The following is an 18,975-nucleotide window of genomic DNA, read 5'->3' on the forward strand; positions in this document are numbered from 1 at the left end:
GGCCCCCCCCCCCCCCCCCCAAATGACTGGAAGCCCCATCAGCTGACACTGTTCCCAGCCCCATCAGCTGCAGGGTCTAGTGCCACAGGAGCTTGCTACCTGCCGGTGCAGGGGGGACACTGGGATTGCAATCCCAGCCTGGCAATAAGGCATGCTTGGATCTAATGCTGTCCCACAACCATGTGTCTGACCATACACGTGGTATGGCAGGATGTGTGATTGTGTAGAACATGCATCAGAACCTATCACGCCTTTACCTGAACATCCAGAGGGGCCCTTACTAGGCCTGATACAACACAGTGAAAATTGGTGGAAACTTCAGCAGAGCTAGATTAGACCACACAAAAACATCTATTCACACTTCTAGATTTACAGAATTGAAAAAAATGCTTTATCTATCAAAGCACTTAAAGTGCTTGAAGGCCCGACTCAACATCCACTGGAGAAACAAGATGGCTTTAGATGGATGTGCTTGCATGCTTAGAAGTTAAGCACATGCTTCTGTGTTACAAAACTACAGCATGGTGGTGTTTCATCCCCTACAATTCAGTTGTATACACTAATCTTTTAAGAATGCAGCAATTATCAGATCCCAGGTAAACAGTAAGAGGACTATCATCTTTCCTCATCCTTTCCTCTACAGCTCAAAGTGAACAACAATTTTGTTTCTGGAGGGGGAAAGGGGGAGGAGAAAAGAGGGAGAACAGGGAACTGAGATTATTTTTGGAGTCTTAAAAATAATCTTAAAATCTCTTGGCCTCAAAAATCCTATGGAAGCAAGTTCTATCAAGTAAAAAAGAAAAAAACAAAGAACAACTCCACCCAAGTGTGTCATTTTTCAGTTCCAGCTTATGGTTCTGCATGCCTGTAACAATTCTGTCACCCACCCCCCTGGACAATTCTAATAGTCTCACTATATAAGAGCATCACAAGCAGTGGTTCTGCCCTATAAACACTTTCCCTCCCACAATATGCACTCAGCAGTTACAGCATGTGGCAGTTAAAACAGAGTGTGTTTTAATTAATAGTGATAAAAAAAATATATCCATATTAATCTTATGATGCAAGGAACTGAAATTTCTACAGACAGTTCTCTCTGCTGACCCTAAATACACCTTCACTTAGGGATTCAAAAACAGGGTCTGGGGAGAATATGTTGACATTAAAGGTTTAATTCCCATTAGCCTGGAAAATTCTGTATTAATAGAAATCCACATCTTAAATAGTTAGCATACATATATAAAAACTGTTTCTGAACAGCAGGAAGACTAGTATTAGAGCTAGAAGAGGTTTTGGGCAGAAGCTCTGAAATAGAGTAGAGACTGACAAAGAGAAAAAAATATTTTAGAAAACTATCTATGGGGTAATACTTTTTTCCCTAATTCTAATGAAGTCACATGTTCAGGAATGGAAGAGAATGACTGGAATCACATACTATTGTCATGTGACAATCACCAGTTGGTTAAAAGGGAAGGTTACTCACCAGTAACTGGAGTTCTCTGAATGGGTAATCTCCCCCACAGATCCACACTCCTTTGACCTATTGAAATGTAGAAATGAATATTTCAAGAAAAATTTCAGATGCACCAAGTGCTGAGTGTTTAAACAGGGTGGTGGTTTAAGGGAAGTAAATTGTCTGCCCATGCTAGCTAAAGCCAGGACACAGGCCAAAAATCTATGAGCGAGTAAGATTCAAAAAGTATGAGAAGAGGAAGTGCATTTCTTCCTATTATTGTCAAGTGTCTGAATGGAAAGTTTCTGTGTCTCTGAAGTAACCTGAAAAGATGCCTAGGAAAATTTAAGATCTTGAGATGAAGAAGAATCTTAGAAGCCAAATAACTAATTTAAATGGATGCAGGAACTGAGTGAAAAAACAAAATCTGCCTATTCTTCCAACAAGAAGGTTGACAACTATGAAAGACTTGAATACCAGAGCTGTTTTGCCTAATATGGCACTATTGTAGGGTTTGTTTGGGTTTTTTTGTTTTGTTTCATTTTTTTTTAGCATAAGCCTTGAAAAAGTAGATCCAAGAGTGAGACACAAGATGAGCAAAAGACAATAAGAGAGCCTATGAGGAGGCACTGGATTTCTATAAGCAAAGAATATGCAACATGAAGGCCACTTTGAAAAATTTGCCATAACTGAAAGTAAGTTATGTTACTAAATTGTTAAAAATAATCAAATAGAAACAGTGAACAGAAGCCCCTGCAACCAGAAAAGGAAAGTAGGGCATACTTGAGATGCAGTTCAAGCAGCCTCTATGAAGATTGAAGTCAGAAAACAATACTAAAAGTATGAAAGTAAAATAAAAAGGACATACTAGTTGTACAAAAGCACAATAGGAAACTGACATTGTGCAAGGAACATTGCAAAACAGAAAAGCAGCAATGTTCTAGCACAGTAACTGTCACAATAGGAATTTTGATATTCTAGTCATTTTGTATTTCAAATGATCAATAGTAGTAAAAAAAAATCAGCTTTAGAATAAAGTCTATTTGCATACACACATAGTTATGAAATAATTCCTTTTCTCCTTTAAGAGAAGACAAGAACATATTCCAAAGATTTAAAGGGAAAAAAAAAGAAAACCTTCCTTTAGTAATAGCCTTCTTTTAGAAGCATTTAAGAATGGGAGATCTCCTTTACAAATGCTACAAAAAAGGATAAATGCTATAAAAAAAACAAGAGACAAAAAAAGGACAAAACCACAGATGTGAATTCTCCAGAACTCATTATATAAAAGGATCGCTTCAAGTGAAAGGATTAAGTCAGACACTGGCAACCTACAGCCCACAGGACAGACCTGGTCCCGGAATAGACTGGATACAGCCTGTGGCAGCTCAGGAAATCTACAACATGCTTTAATCACAGCAGCAGAGAAGACCTCTCCACATTCCTCCCACTACCTGTCTTTTTCCATCTATTCACTCCACAGCATCCGCTGTGTGTTGGAAGATGTGGAGATTTGAGGTCTTCAACTGGAACTGAGTTGCAAGCAGTAGCCTGTGGTGATAAAAGGTTATTAAGCCCTGCACTCATTCTAAAAGCAACATACCAGTTTAAAAAGAACTTTTGCCTAAGTGACTGGGAGAGCAAGAGTTTTGTGTTACAGTATCTCAGAAGAATCAGACTTCCAAGGTAATGTGATGAATACTGCCAATTAGTCTGAGCAACTAAATGCAGTATGAGGACTCTGCTACTGCTCCTTATGAAGAGAAGAATTAGAAGTTGCCAGAAGGGGAATATTTCATAGTAGTTGGAAAAGTGCTAAAGGCCTGATTCAAAACCCACTGTAGCCAATACAAGTCCTTTAAGTGACGGGTTTTGGATGCATACCCAGCACCTTATTGTGGAACGGGTCAGAGGCAGAAGGCCTGGGTTGCCCTGAAGGAAGCACGCTGGCTGGACCAGCTGGAGTGCTCTCTTGTGCAAAAGTCTAGAGCTGAAGCACTTGCAGGTTCTACCAAGCATGTACTCAGGGCATATTTAGGATCTGGTGGGGGACAACAGTGATGACCTTTTGTGGTGCCTCCCATAAGTAGCCATAAAGTGAAACCAAGTCACTAAGGCAATTTGACTTCCGATTTTTTCAATTTTGATACACTATACTTTCCAATTTTGATATACTAATTACAGGATGAGCCAGAGCAACCTCTCCCATTATGAGGGAAAAGCTTAGCTGTTCAGGCTATACCTCGCTCAAGCAATCAGTGCTGGAACACATCACCAGGGAAATGAAACCATATGCAGAAACCTTCTACAAGGAACACATATAGAACAGCTGTGGAAGATGAAGCTGCCAGGCTACAGCCCTGCAGACTCTGTAGCCAGCAGGATCCGCCGCCTTGCTACCTTCATCAGAAATGACCTGCCATACACTATTAAGGGACATAACACTTCCCAAAGTGCAATAGAATAGAACACTGTCCAGGTCAATGACAATTTTTGGTAGTATATACAAGCCACCCCCTGCCATGTTCTCAATCACATCCCCACCTATTTACAATCCGATTACCTTACATGCAGGTGACTTCAATTGTCAACATCAAGATTCAGGGTACCCTATCAACAGTAGTAATGGAGATAATCTTTGTCTCTAGGTAAGCCTGAACGATATATCCCTTGTACAGGACCCAAAGGAGGTACACAACTTCCACTCTGGATGCTGGAACATTCAGACAAACCCAGATCTTGCCTGGTGAAAGGGCAACTCAAGTAAAATGCCAATAAGAAAAAAATACTTGACAAGTTTTCATCATCTCAGCACAGACCCTCACTCACTAGCATTGACAATATAGAGAACATCTTGCTCAAAAGAGCAAGCTGGCTTTCAGGAAAAAGTGGTGTACCACTGACCAAGTGACATTACTTACATCTGATATAGAAAACAGATTTGAAATGAGGCAGAAAACAAGCGCAGCCTTTACTAACCTGACAGCTGCCTATGGCACTGTATGGCACCAAGGCCCCAAATATGGCACTCTCTATGATACCCGACTGCAAGCAATGCACTTTCATGATAAACAATTTCCAGCAGATCATTCAAACTCACTACTAGCCAAGGAGAAAAAAAGATTACAAACTCTGAAGAATTGGAGCCCTCCAGGGTCAGTGCTAGCACCAATATTTTTCCATGTATATACCTCTGACTTCCCCATACAACATCAAAGTGATACATGTGTACTGACTACATTGCCACAGCAACCCAAGGAACCGATATGACAGAACCGGAAAAGATACTGAGTTCCAACATGGAACTCATCATCACTGACCATCTCCACAAGTGATGCTTAACGCTGAGCATTAATAAATCAGTATCATCACTCTTCCACCTGGCAGCAACAGGAGTGGGCCGACTGCTGGGAAAGGTCAGACTTATTCCTAGAGCTGAGCATGACCTTGATAGAGAAGCATGGGTCAAACTGAACAGAGATCTGGATATGGATGCTTCAAAGTAACGCTTCACAAGATGAACATCTTGGACACCCCCCTGTGTGAATGCAATGTCCAACAAATAGCACAGAACTTAATCAAGAGCTGCAATCTTTACAAATGCCCAGACAGGGCAAAAGGAATCTGCACACTGAGTGATAATACCAGACAGTGACTTATAGATCTGGAAGTTAGTATCTGACAGCATGCAAAGGAGAGGGAGACAAGTGAAAAGGGGGAGGGGGAATTTGGTGAAAGTCTGTACTCCAGGACCTCATCAGGCACAACAATTACAGAAGTGATACAATCCCATTACATTTCCAGTCGTATGCAAAAGACTATCTCAGTTTGACAGGCAGAAGTCATAGGGTAGCAAAGTGCCAAAAATACAAAGACAAATGTGTGGACACCACCAAGGAAATGTTTGTTGGTTGTAGCTATGTTGGTCTAAGGACACAGGCAGACAAGGTTCTTTGGGTAAATGTGGTATCTTTTATTAAACCAGCTGAGTAGTTGGAAAAATTGTTCTTTGCAAGCTTTTGGGTACAAACACCTTTCTTCAGGCGCAGGGAGAGTTTACACTACGGAAACACATTCCAACTCCTGCTTTATACCTCTTTCCAGCTCTGCTGCTAGGCTGATGCCTGCAGAATCATACTGACCAGATAAGATTTCCTTGCTAGCCTACCAATCTAAAAGATAGGCTAAATTTTGTCAAAGTGGAGCATGTCTCTGGAATATCATGCAAGGTCCATCAAGTGCCTAAATTATGATGAGTCCAAGATGTGCTCATTAGGCTAATCTGCCTACAGATCTCGCCCCTCTTGCTTTGCACTTCCACCATATCCCCATACCTGGCAACAACAGGAGGCATTCAGGGAAAGCATTTGTTTAGTGTAGTGTAATTGACATTTTAACTTCTTTTGAGATGCTGAGCCCCTCCCCCTGCCACAAACTCTACTCCTGACAAGAAGAGTAAAGCTAGTAAAATTCTAACAACGAAGAGAAATTAACTTCTTCTTGATGGTAGCAGAGGTAAGCAGCAAAAGGATGCTCAGCTTCTGTGGAAAAACCTTTCCAGGACTCCCTCTACATGGCAACAGGAGGAAGAAGGCAAAATCAAGTACCACTTAAGCCAGGGGTTGTAAAGGGGATACTTGGGAAGGCCCTAGGCGGCACGTGCAGGCGGGTGGGGTCAGAGCACTGCCATCTCCCAGGAGCAGGGCCGGAGGAGGGATTGGAACGCAGCCGCCGCCACTCACCACTCCATGCTGCCACCACTCCAAAATCTGGCCACGCACCTCCACCCTCCTCCCACATCCAGCCGCTAGGGGTACACTTACTAAAAAAGGTTGAAAACCCCTGACTTACACAACTGGGGTGAGGTGCAGCACTGATTGCAAACTTCTCTCCCAGTAATACATCTTTTACTGGAAGACATGTTCCAGTCCTTTATTTGTTCTTGTGGCTTTTCTCTGAACACCTCAGATACTTCAACATCCTTCCTGAATTGCAAACATCAGGATTGGGCACAATCACATGAGTGCCACATATCACCCCTCTACTCCCTAAGGGCCCCCTCTTCCACCCTTTAGAAACACCAAGTGTTAAAACTTTTGGTCACAGCATCACCCAGGGAGATCCTGTTCATCTGAACATGATTAACTACCATGACACCTCCAACTCCTTTCTGACCACTGCTTCCCATGTTGCAGTCCCTCATTCAGTAGGCATATATTCTCCTCCTCCTTATATTTGACCATACTGCAATATTGGTTGTCTTTCCATGTTGCAAGGCAGATCAGATTGTCCCTGATCAGTGAGCTTTCCTTTTCATTACTTGCCAGTCCTCAGATCTGTGCATCAACTGCATTATTTTAGGTCACTGGTAAGTAACTTAACACGCGGGCCAAGAACCAATCTCTGTGAAACCGCATTAGAAACGTTTCTTATTGACAATGATTATCAGTGTACAATTACATTTTGAGACCCAATTAGCAGTTTAATACATTTAATGTGTACCTACCACATTGATTTTACTATTCTAGTTTCTTAAATCAAAGTATCATATGGTACCAACTAAAATGTCTTACGGAAATTTAAGTATATTACGCCAACACTATTACCTTTATAAGCCAAAAATGCAACCTCAAAAATATCAAGTTAATTTGACAAAATACTTATTTCCACAAATCCATGTCAACTGGCATTACTCAGATTGGACTCTGTTAATACTTATCAATTGACCCCCACATCAGCTGTTCCCTTATTTTGGCTGAAATCACCTTCAGGCAGACAGGCTTATAAATTATACCGGTTATCCTGGATACTCTTTTAAATCTCTAGCACGGCTTTCTTCCAATCCTCTGTAATTTGTCCAGTATTTCAAGACTTACTAGAAATCCACAAAAGACAGTCCACAAAACTGTCATCCCCTCATGCTGAATTTTTAGATGCAAACTATCTAGACCTGCTGACTTTAACATTTATATTTATTAACTACTTAACTAGTTTAACATCTTAATTACTGCTGGACATGAAAGTGTTTATCATCAGATAATATGATAAATATGAATAAATCTTTTTTCTAAGCACAGAACAAAAATATATATTGAATACTTGACCCTGTCAGTTCTACCATGTCCAGCCAGTAATGGACCAATACATCTGTTAGCATTTCTTTTGTTACTTGTCCATAACTGTGGCCCCGGAATTCTCTTGGCATCATTCCCCTTATGTAGTTCCAGTGGCTGCGACTTTTGCAGCATAAGTAAAAGTGACTGATGATCTTGGCAATAGTGGGTTTAATCACCTGGAACAAGGAGGCTGGTGCTCTTTAGTGACTTTCAAATGGCTTTCTATTTTTCTGAGGGGCTGAGCTGTCCAGAAGGAAGGTTTTTTGTGGGAGGCAATCACCTGCAAGAGCAGCTCAGGGATTCTTCAGCTAGATCTAAAAAGATTCTGCATTTTTGCACTCCAAATTCTGGAGCAGTTGCATTTTGGATATCATGTTTAACTTGAAGAACTAAGGGTCTAAATATCTTTCCAAGTATCAGATGCCTTACCGGGGTACAGGCCATTAGCACTCTGAACACTTGACACCTTTTCCCATGTTAAGAGTCATTAATATTATATGGCAAAAGGTTAGAGTTGCCTTGAAAAGAGACATGGAAAGAATTTTTTCTGAAGTGTCAGCCTAAAGAGGTTCTATAAAACCAACCCCCCACCCCCTCCAAACTGACAGACCCATCAGGATCTTTCCAGGATTTCTTCTTTAAGCTGGTATTCCAATTTCCCTTCCAGGTACATGGTTCACAATCTAGATCTTGTTCCTTGTGGTCTGGGAATGCCCTGGACACCAGATGTTGGAGGATACAGATAAAAATAAAAGGTCCCTGGAAGGATCCCCCTTTTCTTTTTTCCAGGGTAAGGGTTAAGTTTAGGGATGCTGAAGTAGCAAACACAGGAAACTCTGCTTCATGGCTTAGGATCAGCTATTCATTCTTACAGTCTGTTCAAAGCAACTTGGACCAGACCTTGGTTATCACTCCTGTACAGCTAAGCATAAAGATGGGCTATTGGATCACAGAACCTGAGTTGTTGTGTCTATTTTCCCCTTCATGATTCAAAGATCTCAATCATTAGTATAACACAACTTTAACCATGGAGTTATTACCAATCTTTCCATAATGTTATTTACAGACAGATTTTTTGCATTAAAATCTATCACTTCTATACTTAATTTATCACCTAGTTTTTCCAGAAGTATTTTTAACAGCTTTTCGGAATGATTGATTTGCTGAGGATCTTGCAGACATAGTTCTAGGGGAAGAACGGACAAAACTGGCTGGTGGTGTCTTGGGGATCTTCTTTACTAAATGATTCACCCATTTCTTCTGGTCATCCTGACAGGGTGCCAATAGCAACATATCCCTTGCTGAAGTTACATCGTAACTCACTATAAAACAGAGAAGATGAAGATTCAATAAAAACAAGATAATCTTGGTCATAATAATTTATAGCAATATGATAACATTTCAGGAGAGAATTCTGGAATCTACATGCCTTATTCACAGTGAAATGGGTTACATGTTCTTAAAAACAACTATCAGAGGAACTGCAGAAATCAACTAAATACCTTCGTAAACCCATTGACGATAATATTAACATGTGGACAGCAACTTAATTTATCCTCATTTCTGTCCTAGAACACCAATATTCTGGACTGAAGGGCATAGCTAGAGAACAGACTATGCACTGCTTTGCAGAAGCATAGAGGGACAGTCTTCTTCTGCAGAAGGCAGAGCCACTCTGTGGGTGCTGTAAATACCTCTGAGCCTGCAGCAGCCCCCTGCCACAATGTTCTATATATAAAGGTTGCAAGGTTAGACCAGAGGACCAGAGCAGCTCACTAGCAATCCTTTTGTATGGCCCATCCTTCCACACAGTCCTTTGAAATACTACTCCTGGTGCAGTTCTGCTGCAGGTGGTAATGCTCCTCTACGGAGGCAAAAGCAAACTTTCCTTCTTTAAGGGAAATATGCTAGTGTCTTAAATCAGTTAAGATTTTTTAACTTTAAGTATAATGTATTTTTGTTTGTAGCTGGTAGATTAAAGAATGTGGGCAGATAGTCATAGAAGAACTTTCAAAATACACAATAGGTCTAATTACTTACCTTTGCATGGAGCAATTAATTCCTCCTTTTTATCTAAGTGGTCTTTGTGGCACTTAACATGGCATCTTCGACATTCCAGTGCAGGAGGGGGTTTAAAAACATGCCAGAGGGGTTTGGCACAGGCCTCACAGTTGGCTGGAAAATGGTATAATGTAGGAATAAATTCATGACCTTTGTGATTTAGAAAATTTGTCTTTTCTGCTGGCTGTGTTGATTCTACTTCCAATTCTTTCCTGCATTCACCCTCATTAGCGTACAAAATCTAGCAAAACATTAAAAAAAGAGAAAGATGTTGTCATGTCACACTATTGCTGAAGCACTGTTTATCTTTACATATTGGTCACAATAAAACTTGACAGACTTTTTAGAAGACACACAAATGGTCTTAATACTATTAAAAATTAGGGGTTTTTTACCTGGAATATTTTAGGGATTTCCTCCGTTTCTGCTCTATATACATCTCCTTGTGTTACAGGTCGGACATGGAACAGTTTACTGAAATTATAAGAATCAGATCTCAAATATGCTGACAATACTACATTAGTTTATAAAACCTATCATACCGCTCTAGATACAGATTAAAGGTTCAATCTTATTATCCTGACTTTGTATGAATAATCCTTAATCATGCAAATACCTCCATGTCAGGGCCACAAAATGGTTTTAGTAACATAGTATAGGAACCTGTCTACACAGACAAGACCTACATATTTCTTAATATGGGAGGAGCTCCATCTTATTATGGATACTATATGCATATACAGATTTACTTGTGAAGATGCAAGAGCTCCCTTATATCAAAAAGGAATGCTGTGGAGCTTAAGTCACTTCTGTTACTTTTTGATAGCTTCTGAATTGAAAGACATTTCAACTGCAATGCAGTTACCATTTTTCAGGTTGGTGGAACTGCAAATGCCAGGGAGTCATGAAAGGCAACTTGGGCTTGCTAGCTGCTGGACATTTAATATAGCCTAAAGCAAAGAATCTCAGTCCCCCATTCCCTGCACACCCTTATTCTTCAAAAGGAAGGCAATTAACCTTTACAACTGCAGTTCACCCATTTTGGGAATTGCCACCTAGACAGCACAAGTCAACCCAAAGGGGAAAGGATCAGGAAGTCAGGGTCATGGCTTCAGTTTCCCTTTAGCCTCCCCTGCACACCAGCCTGGCACTGAGCAGGGAGGATACTTGTCATATGAAGGTATGGTGCACTGCACATATTCCCTTCCCTCTGAGCTTTCTGTGGAATGATGTGGCTGCATTACATGTACCTATGGCTAATCACACTGTCAGTGTATTAACCTGGATTTATTTTTCATCCAAAGTAAACAATCATTTAAGTGTAAAACTTAGAACAGAAACAAAATCATTCTCTGGGGCTTGAAGTTTTGAAAATTCATACTCATTTGCTTTGCATAATGGGAGATCCAAGATTCTTTATAGGATCTTGATTCTGAGTTTCTAGATTTGCTATAAGTCATTATATATAAACAATTCATCTCCTGGTTTTATCTCAAATATACAGCAGCATTACTTACTCTATATCTAGTACCATGGATGGATTGGACTGGTCCTTGTCCTTTTCATCATTATAGAACAAAATCTTTTTACTGCTCACTACAACGTACTGAAAGGAAGAATAACAGTTTTAAAAATCTATAAGACTAACCATTACACCTCATTCTATTTCTACACAGACAGACTAAGTCCAACTAAACAGAGGTTTTATATTAGTGACTAGAATTTTCAAGATGAGTCTCTGTCCAACCACACTTTTGGGAGATGTGCCAATCATGCAGGTGGACTGGTTAAAAGGTGGAGGCAAGAGCCAGAATATCTAGTACTGGAATTCTTTGGGAAAACTACTCACAACTTACATTCACAGGAAATTCTTAAACAGGGAACTGGATCATCCCTGACTAAACCATCCCAGACAAGTGTTCTGTCTAACATCAAACAATTTAGTCAGGGATGATCCTGCCTTGAGCAGGGGGGTGGACTAGATGACTTCCTCAGATATATGTTACTACTATTAAGTTCTTGCTGTGAAAACTGCTGTATCACTGAATTATTCCCTACAAAGGAATCCATCATTTGCTGACAAGGCTGCAAGTCTCTCCTAGAGTACAGATGCAGGACAGAGCTGTTAAACTTAGGGTGCAGACAGAAGTGACATTTTTTGAGCAATCTGAACCCTGACAGCACTCTAGTCGTGTCATAACACATGTGCATGGCTGCCAAATACTTTTAAAACATCCAATCACGTGAAAAATTAACCCTGGTTAAATCACATTATATTAAAGGTGCTCAAAAGCAGAGCCCCTTAGAGAACTTGCGTTTCTTCCAGGGTTAATTTGTGGGGGGAGAGAGGGGGCGGGGCTGGAGATACCTGAAATGAAAGTGCTGTTTGTTTTCCACGTCTGTAAGAAGCCTGAGATTCTAATCCAAAACCCATGTAAGTAATAAAATTTCCTTTCACTACAAGGATTGTTAGTATACTGGGGTAAGCACATGAGGGTCAGTAGGTAAAACAACTGAATAATTTTAGATATGATGATGTAACTCTAGGTATCAGAATGAAACCTACATTTTAAAATCCTCTTGTTCTTTCTATAAAATAATCTGTGTTTACACTAAATTACTCATTTTTTTTCCCCTAAACATGAAAACAAAAAAAAAAGGTCTTTTCATACCTGCTTCTTCCAGCCATGTCGCTTTATGTTTCCTTTGTTTGGTACCGAAAGCCAGCCCTCTAGTCTTGACTCTGGTTTAAAAAACACATATAATATATGATATATATGATATATATATCATAGAGAAAACAAATATAAAAAAATCATGCAGCAATAGGCAAATACCTAATAAACCAGCAAAACAGGAAGAAAAAGCGCAACTAAATAAAACTAGGAAATAAGCATTTCTATCATGCTTCATCACAAAACAATACTTTATGGCCATACAGCGATTGCAGAATGGAAAGCTGTTTTCCATAATGATAACTTTTAACACTATTAAAAAAAAAGTTTTAAAGAGAGCCAGGCAGGACTTCCGTTTGAAAGATATGTTGCAGCTTCAATGGAAAATGATTAAAAGATTCTTAACAAAATGATTTAAAACTCAGAGCAGCGATATGATAATATCTAGCAGAAAGATGCAGCAAGTGAAACAAACCAGAGCCACAGTTTACAAAAAAGGGAGAGTGCAGGAGAGCAAGCAAAGGTACACAAGTGTCCCATTACTCACAGAAGATAAGAATAGAAGATAAATAAATAAGGAATGCAGGAAGAATCAACTAGATATAAAGAATGAGACACAAAGCATTTTATTCAGTTTCCAAAGGATAGTTTTTGGTGAATATTGTGCTAAAGTATTTTTCCCACATTGTAAGCATCCTACATACCATTGTTTTGAGCATTCATAAAAGGAACTGAGCTTTGCCACACAGACATTAAATATTTTGTTGCCAAATACTGATCATGGATTTTAAAACCTCCATTTATTTGATGTTCTATACTTGCTTGGTATATTTTTAAGTATGTTTAGAACTGGATAATATCAAAAAACCTGTCTAGATTCCATCAACTGCAAATAACAAAAAAGTTTACAATTACATAATTATAGTTTTATAAAAAAATAAAACAATCATCACAGAAGTAGTTAAAAAAAATGTGAGGACTCCAGCAATGTGCAGACTGTCTTATTTATCCCTACTACTCTTTTCAACTCACCTTTTGCCTCTCAGCAGTACTATCCTTGTTTTTTTACCTTTGTATTTAAATTCTGTTTTATTTTAAACCCTTCTGCATCTGAGGAAGTTGGCTGTTGCCTGGAAAGCTCATGCCTTCCTGTATCAATCAGGTCTCTAAGTCCCCTGGAAGATGTTAAAATAATGGTATAACTGGAATCTGAGGAATTTTATGCCCTATCCCAAAAATCATGCATTCAGCAATGGCAGATGTTCATGGCAGGATGCAGTGCTTGGGATTGATCATAAAATCCTTCATATCCCAATCCTGCAAATCAACTGAGCATTGCAATGGGTCACAAGGCCAATCCCAAGGATTGGTCAGGGGAAAGGAAGGTGAGGACTATGATCCTGGCTCTGGGGCTGCCCCATGCTTCATCCCAAAGATGAGCCTGTCAGGATGAAGTATGGCATAGCCCAGGGCTTGGCAAAATATGGCCTGCAGGCCGTATCTGGCATACATGTAACACCCACCAAGGCCCTAAGGTGCCACCCTGCCCTACATGTAACCTAATGAATAGAATATAATCAGATCTCTGATGAAAACAGGTTAAGGAAACTTTTAAGGCATGGAGAGATCTTAGCAATGCTTGCATCATAGTTCAATCCACATGGTATGTTATATACAAGTCTGAGATTGAACATTTTGTACGCTGACATGATTATTGGGAATGATTTACTGTACAAACAAATGAAGCCAAAAGCTCTCTCTCAAGAGCACTCGAGGAGTATCACAGCTCTGTTGTTTATTCATTATGAGGTGCCAAGATACAATTTGGATAGTGTAGCTACCTCTGTTTATCTGATGGCTAGTTTGATGTTTAATATACAAGTATAGAGTGTTAACCTACTCCTAAGAGGTTTACAAATCTTCAGTGAAGTAGACAATGGTCAGTATCAGTGAATAGCCATCTACCATCAATCCAAGCTTTTGTTTTATCCAACTGTATGCTGGGTAACACAACCATACTTAGAGCAGGGGAAGGGAGGGGGGCCAGGCTGCGGTAGGACAGACTACGAGACAAAAACTACTGACTTGCTAGCAACTATAACCCCTTACAACACACACACGAAAATTAAAAACGAAAAAATCCAGTGAAAGGGCAGAAAGAATTAAAGATGTTAGAATCTGCTGTTAGGTGGGGGATGTTTTCTAGACAAGAAGAGACCATAGCAGAACCAGAAAAAATGGGCAGAACTGGAGGGAGTGTACTAAGATGCTAAACAACCTGGAGAAACACCAACTGAAACCCACAGAACTGTTAGAAAGGATGAGGAAACCAAGACAGGATCTTTTACGAAAGCACTTATTTTTCCACTCAAAATCACTCTTTTACATTCTGCCTATAAATAAAGTGAGTATAGCTTAAGAATTCCTTTGCAAAGGCTAGATGCCTGGGATAGTCCTCAGAAAGTTAAGTGACAGTGGGATTCTCCAAAAAGTTGAGCTTTTGAGAGTACATCTTTGGACACTCAGCACTAGCTTTGGGGCCTGATGTAGCTGGATCAGTAGACTTCACATTAAGCTTGAGGTATATGCCTGAAGGGTCAGACACAGAAGCCATTATCTGGATGATTAATAAGCTTATGGAATATAGAAACTGGGTTCCATGCAGCAGATGAGTGACCCTCCACACAGGACTTCTCTGCCACATACCGTAACACCTCATATGCCATTCCTCTCTGAACCAAAATTAATCTTTTCTATGGAGTCTTGGCCATACACTGCTCTTCTTTGTTAAAGCAGGTAGCAGATAACAAAATTAACAAGAGATGTTCCAAAGAATCTCTGCTCCTTGGAGGGGAAGGGGGTTGAGGGGAAGAAAAAAAAAAGAGTAGAGGGGATTGTGACTACCAATGAAGGCAGTCCAAACTGCATCTACACCTAACTACCACAATGAAAACCAGGTCTCTTGAAAATGTTCAAGTCCATTGTAGAGAGAGTAATGAATACAGTGGCAAATGATACACTGTTCAGGACTGACTGGGCGCCCTTGGCTTAGGCTGACAGTAACTCTTACACAGTTTAGTTCAGGGAAGGGCAATCAGTGAGAAATAAACAGCTCTTGTTAAGAGATTGCTTTATGTGAATGTCAAAGGCCACTTCACCTTTTTGGCCCACTCAATACTTCCGTAACAGTATGCCTTCTGAGAAGAGGACACTTTTTTTGGCCTGCTGCCACCATAATGATGAACTCTGGTATCTGGATCAATAAGTGACCATGTTGTTGGAATATAAAATGTCATGATTTGCCTCATTAGTCACTTCCTCTCTGTATCCTCTTCCTACACCAACTTTATCATTACCTTGCTCACTGTTTGATTGCAATTAACTGTTTTATCACTCTTCATTATATTTTGTTACTAAGAACATAAATTCCAGGTAGTGTCAATGGCACATCACTCATTCTTAGGCTATTTCAGGCCATGGGTTAGTAGGTATTGTTAGTACAAGTTCTCCGATTAGGTAAACCCTCTGACTTAGATTTTGCTGAACCTGAATTAGGCATCCTTTTCCCATTCTGTAGTGGTTATTGATCCTCCCCTAAATCCTGATTTTTTCTCTCTCCCAATCATACTACAATACTGCTACTGCACTCTAAGCACAGTGCTAGTTTGACTGTTGTTTAAATTGTTCCAATATCCCTGGATCCATCTTAAGGACCTAATTCTTCCCTGCAGATGCTTCTTATCCAACCTAAGAAAGATTAGGCCTGGACTCTGAAAGAAAAGCAGACATTAATGGCCACTGAATAAATCTGGGTAGAACCATCAACTATACAACCTGCTAGTGAAAAGCAGAGGCATTCTATAATGCTGGAAGGAAGCCAAAGAGAAAAAGAACATAATAGAAAGGACCCGAAATGTCTCAGAAGGATTACTAAGACTTGTCTGACCTTCTGACTATTCCATGCTGCTCATCCATGTGGGCACCAATGATACTGCCAGGGATGACCCTGAACAGATTAAGAGCAACTACAAATACAGTCTTGTCTTGTCTGCTTCTGACACCTCTTCTTTATCTCATCACTGCCTTACTCAATCTTGAAGCAAGGTAGGCCCTGCTTCACAGAGGCTTTCCACTAGCAGTGGTCCAAAGTGATTGATTCCCAGTGTTGGCCATTGATGCGCAACTTGCAAAGGTTTTTCTTGTAGATATCAACAAAACAGTTTGGGCTGCCCAAGTTGATGTTTGCTAGCGCCCAGCTCATTGCAGAGTATGTATTTGGGATTCAGCTACTGCTTATACGATTCACATATCTTAACCAACAGAGCCAGCTCTGTCTCAGGAGCACAAACAAACAGGGTATCTTGGCCCATTTCAGAACAGCAAAGATGGAGATTTTGTCATGCCATGTTTCATAGTAGCTACAGTCAGGAAGGACCTGAACAGACCATCTAGCCTGACACCCTGCCACAGGCAGGAATGAATGTTGGGTTCACAAGGCCCCAGCCAGGTGATCATCCAACCTCCTCTTGAATTTGCCCAAGGTAGGGGCAAGGACCACTTCCCAGGGAAGCTGGTTCCAGATTTTGGCCACCCTAACTGTAAAAAAAACTGCCTTCTGATCTCTAACCTAAACCTATTCTCCATCAGCTAATTACCATTGTTCCTCATCACCCCAGGTGGTGCTGGGGAGAAAAGGGCTCTACCTATTTGCTGTTGATCTCCCCTGATGAGTTTGTAGGCAGCCACCACGTCCCCCCTCAACCTCCTCTTGTTGAGGCTGAACAGGTTCAGGTCCCTCAGTCTCTCCCCATAAAGCCTGTCCTGCTGCCCTCTCACCAAGCAGGTGGCCCTCCTCTGAACCCTCTCCAGGCTGGCCACATCCTTCTTGAAGTGCAGCACCCAGTACTGGACACAGTACTCCAACCGCGGCCTGACCAAAGTCGCATAGAGGGGGAGTATCACCTCTCTGGACTGGCTTGAGATGCATCTTTGGATGCATGACAAGGTATGGCTGGCCTTGCTGGCTGTGGTCTGGCATTGGTGGCTCATGCTCATCTTGGAGTCAATAATGACTCCAAGATCCTTTTCCACCTCTGTGCTTTCAAGAGGGGAACTCCCCAGCCTGTATGTATGCTGTGGATTCCTTCTCCCAAGGTGCAGCACCCTGCATTTGTCTACGATGAACCCCATCCTATTCTCATCTGCCCACTTTTGTAGTCTGTCTAAATCTATTTGCAGCCTCTCTCTCCCTTCAAGTGTGTCCACCTCACCCCACATCTTAGTGTCATCAGCAAACTTGGACAGCGTGCTTTCCACCCCCTCGTCCAAGTCGCTGATGATGTTAAACACGGCGGGCCCGAGGACTGAGCCCTGGGGTTCCCCACTGCTCACATCTTGCCAGGTTGAGTACAACCTGTCTACCACTACTCTCTGGGTGCGCCCCATCGCCAATTTTTTACCCATCCAACTGTGTAGACATCAATGCCACAGTTGCTTAATTTATTGATGAAGATGGGGTGAGAGACAGTGTCAAAGGCCTTCTTAAAGTCTAGAAAAACTACATCCATGGCAACGCCATCATCCAAGGATTTAGTCACCTGGTCATAAAAGGCAACCAGGTTGGTTAGGCAGGACCTGCCTTTGATGAACCCATGCTGATTGCCCCTGAGCATGATCTCCCCTGCTGACCCCTCACAGATATGCTCCTTGATGATTCTCTCCAAGATCTTCCCGAGCACTGAGGTGAGGCTTACAGGCCTATAATTACCTAGATCCTCCCTTTCTTGAAAATTGGGACCACATTAGCCAATTTCCAATCCCCCAGCACCTGACCAGATGCCCATGAATGCTCATACAGCCGAGCCAAAGGCTTCACAATGACCCCTGCCAGCTCCCTAAACACCCTCGGGTGGAGGGCACCTGGACCTGCAGATTTAAAAGTGTCTAGCCCTTCCAGAAGGTCCTCAACTACATCTGCGCTGACTGAAGGCCTGACAGAGCTATCCCCGAGATTGTCCCTACCTCTGGTAGGTGGGATGTCCTGGTCCCTGTTATGCCCAGGATACAGTGGAGACATCTAATATAGAAACTGTTTAGTTTTCCTTCTTCCTTGGCATAAAGAGTCCATGTTTGGCTGCTTTACGTTATAGAGCTAAGTACGCAAGTGCTGTAGATGGACATCTTTGTCGACAGAGTAAGCGCTCCATTTCTTCAAACCGTCTTTTGAAGTTTAGCCATGGCACTGCTTGCCTTTCCGATGCAAGTGTTGATTTTGGCTTCCAAGCCAAGATTTTGTGAGACCGCAGAGCCCAAATAAGAGAAATTTTCAACTACTTCCAGGCTTTCATCATTTATTCTAACTTCAGGAGTGCAGTCAACTTGTTGATCCATGACTGCTGTCTTCTTTAAGCTAATGGTCAGGCTGAAGTCATCACAACCATGAGAAAGGTGATCCACGAGACTGCAGTCCTGCTTCTGAATGACTAACAATTGCTGTATCATTGGCAAAGGACAAGAACTTCTCAGTTTTCATTTTCGAGAGGCAATCTGGGAAGTTTTTGGAGAGCACTGGGGACAACTTCCTGGTGCAAGTGTTGGAGAGACCAAATAGGAGTTGTGCTCTTCTTGACTTGCTGCTCATAAACCGGGAAGAATTGGTGGAGGATGTATA

At 41.2% G+C, this 18,975-nt stretch overlaps 1 protein-coding gene across 2 annotated transcripts in view; it reads right to left on the reverse strand.

Moving 5' to 3' along the window:
• The window catches only part of ROCK1 (Rho associated coiled-coil containing protein kinase 1), a 179,040-nt gene that overhangs the window by 3,824 nt on the left and 156,241 nt on the right, over nucleotides 1-18,975 (reverse strand). Inside the window, exons 28-33 of one of the 2 annotated variants that reach the window (XM_019526036.1) lie at nucleotides 12,303-12,373; nucleotides 11,148-11,236; nucleotides 10,026-10,104; nucleotides 9,610-9,871; nucleotides 8,684-8,891; nucleotides 1,484-1,540 (exon numbers count right to left, since the gene is read on the reverse strand). In XM_019526036.1, the coding sequence (XP_019381581.1) occupies nucleotides 1,484-1,540; nucleotides 8,684-8,891; nucleotides 9,610-9,871; nucleotides 10,026-10,104; nucleotides 11,148-11,236; nucleotides 12,303-12,373 (766 nt within the window). The remainder of the gene's footprint in view (nucleotides 1-1,483; nucleotides 1,541-8,683; nucleotides 8,892-9,609; nucleotides 9,872-10,025; nucleotides 10,105-11,147; nucleotides 11,237-12,302; nucleotides 12,374-18,975) is intronic. The other variant, XM_019526045.1, reaches the window with a different exon arrangement.

Source organism: Gavialis gangeticus, unplaced genomic scaffold (genome assembly GCF_001723915.1).
Source record: "Gavialis gangeticus isolate Ggan-Ray unplaced genomic scaffold, GavGan_comp1, whole genome shotgun sequence".
NCBI classification, from domain to species: Eukaryota; Metazoa; Chordata; order Crocodylia; family Gavialidae; genus Gavialis; species Gavialis gangeticus.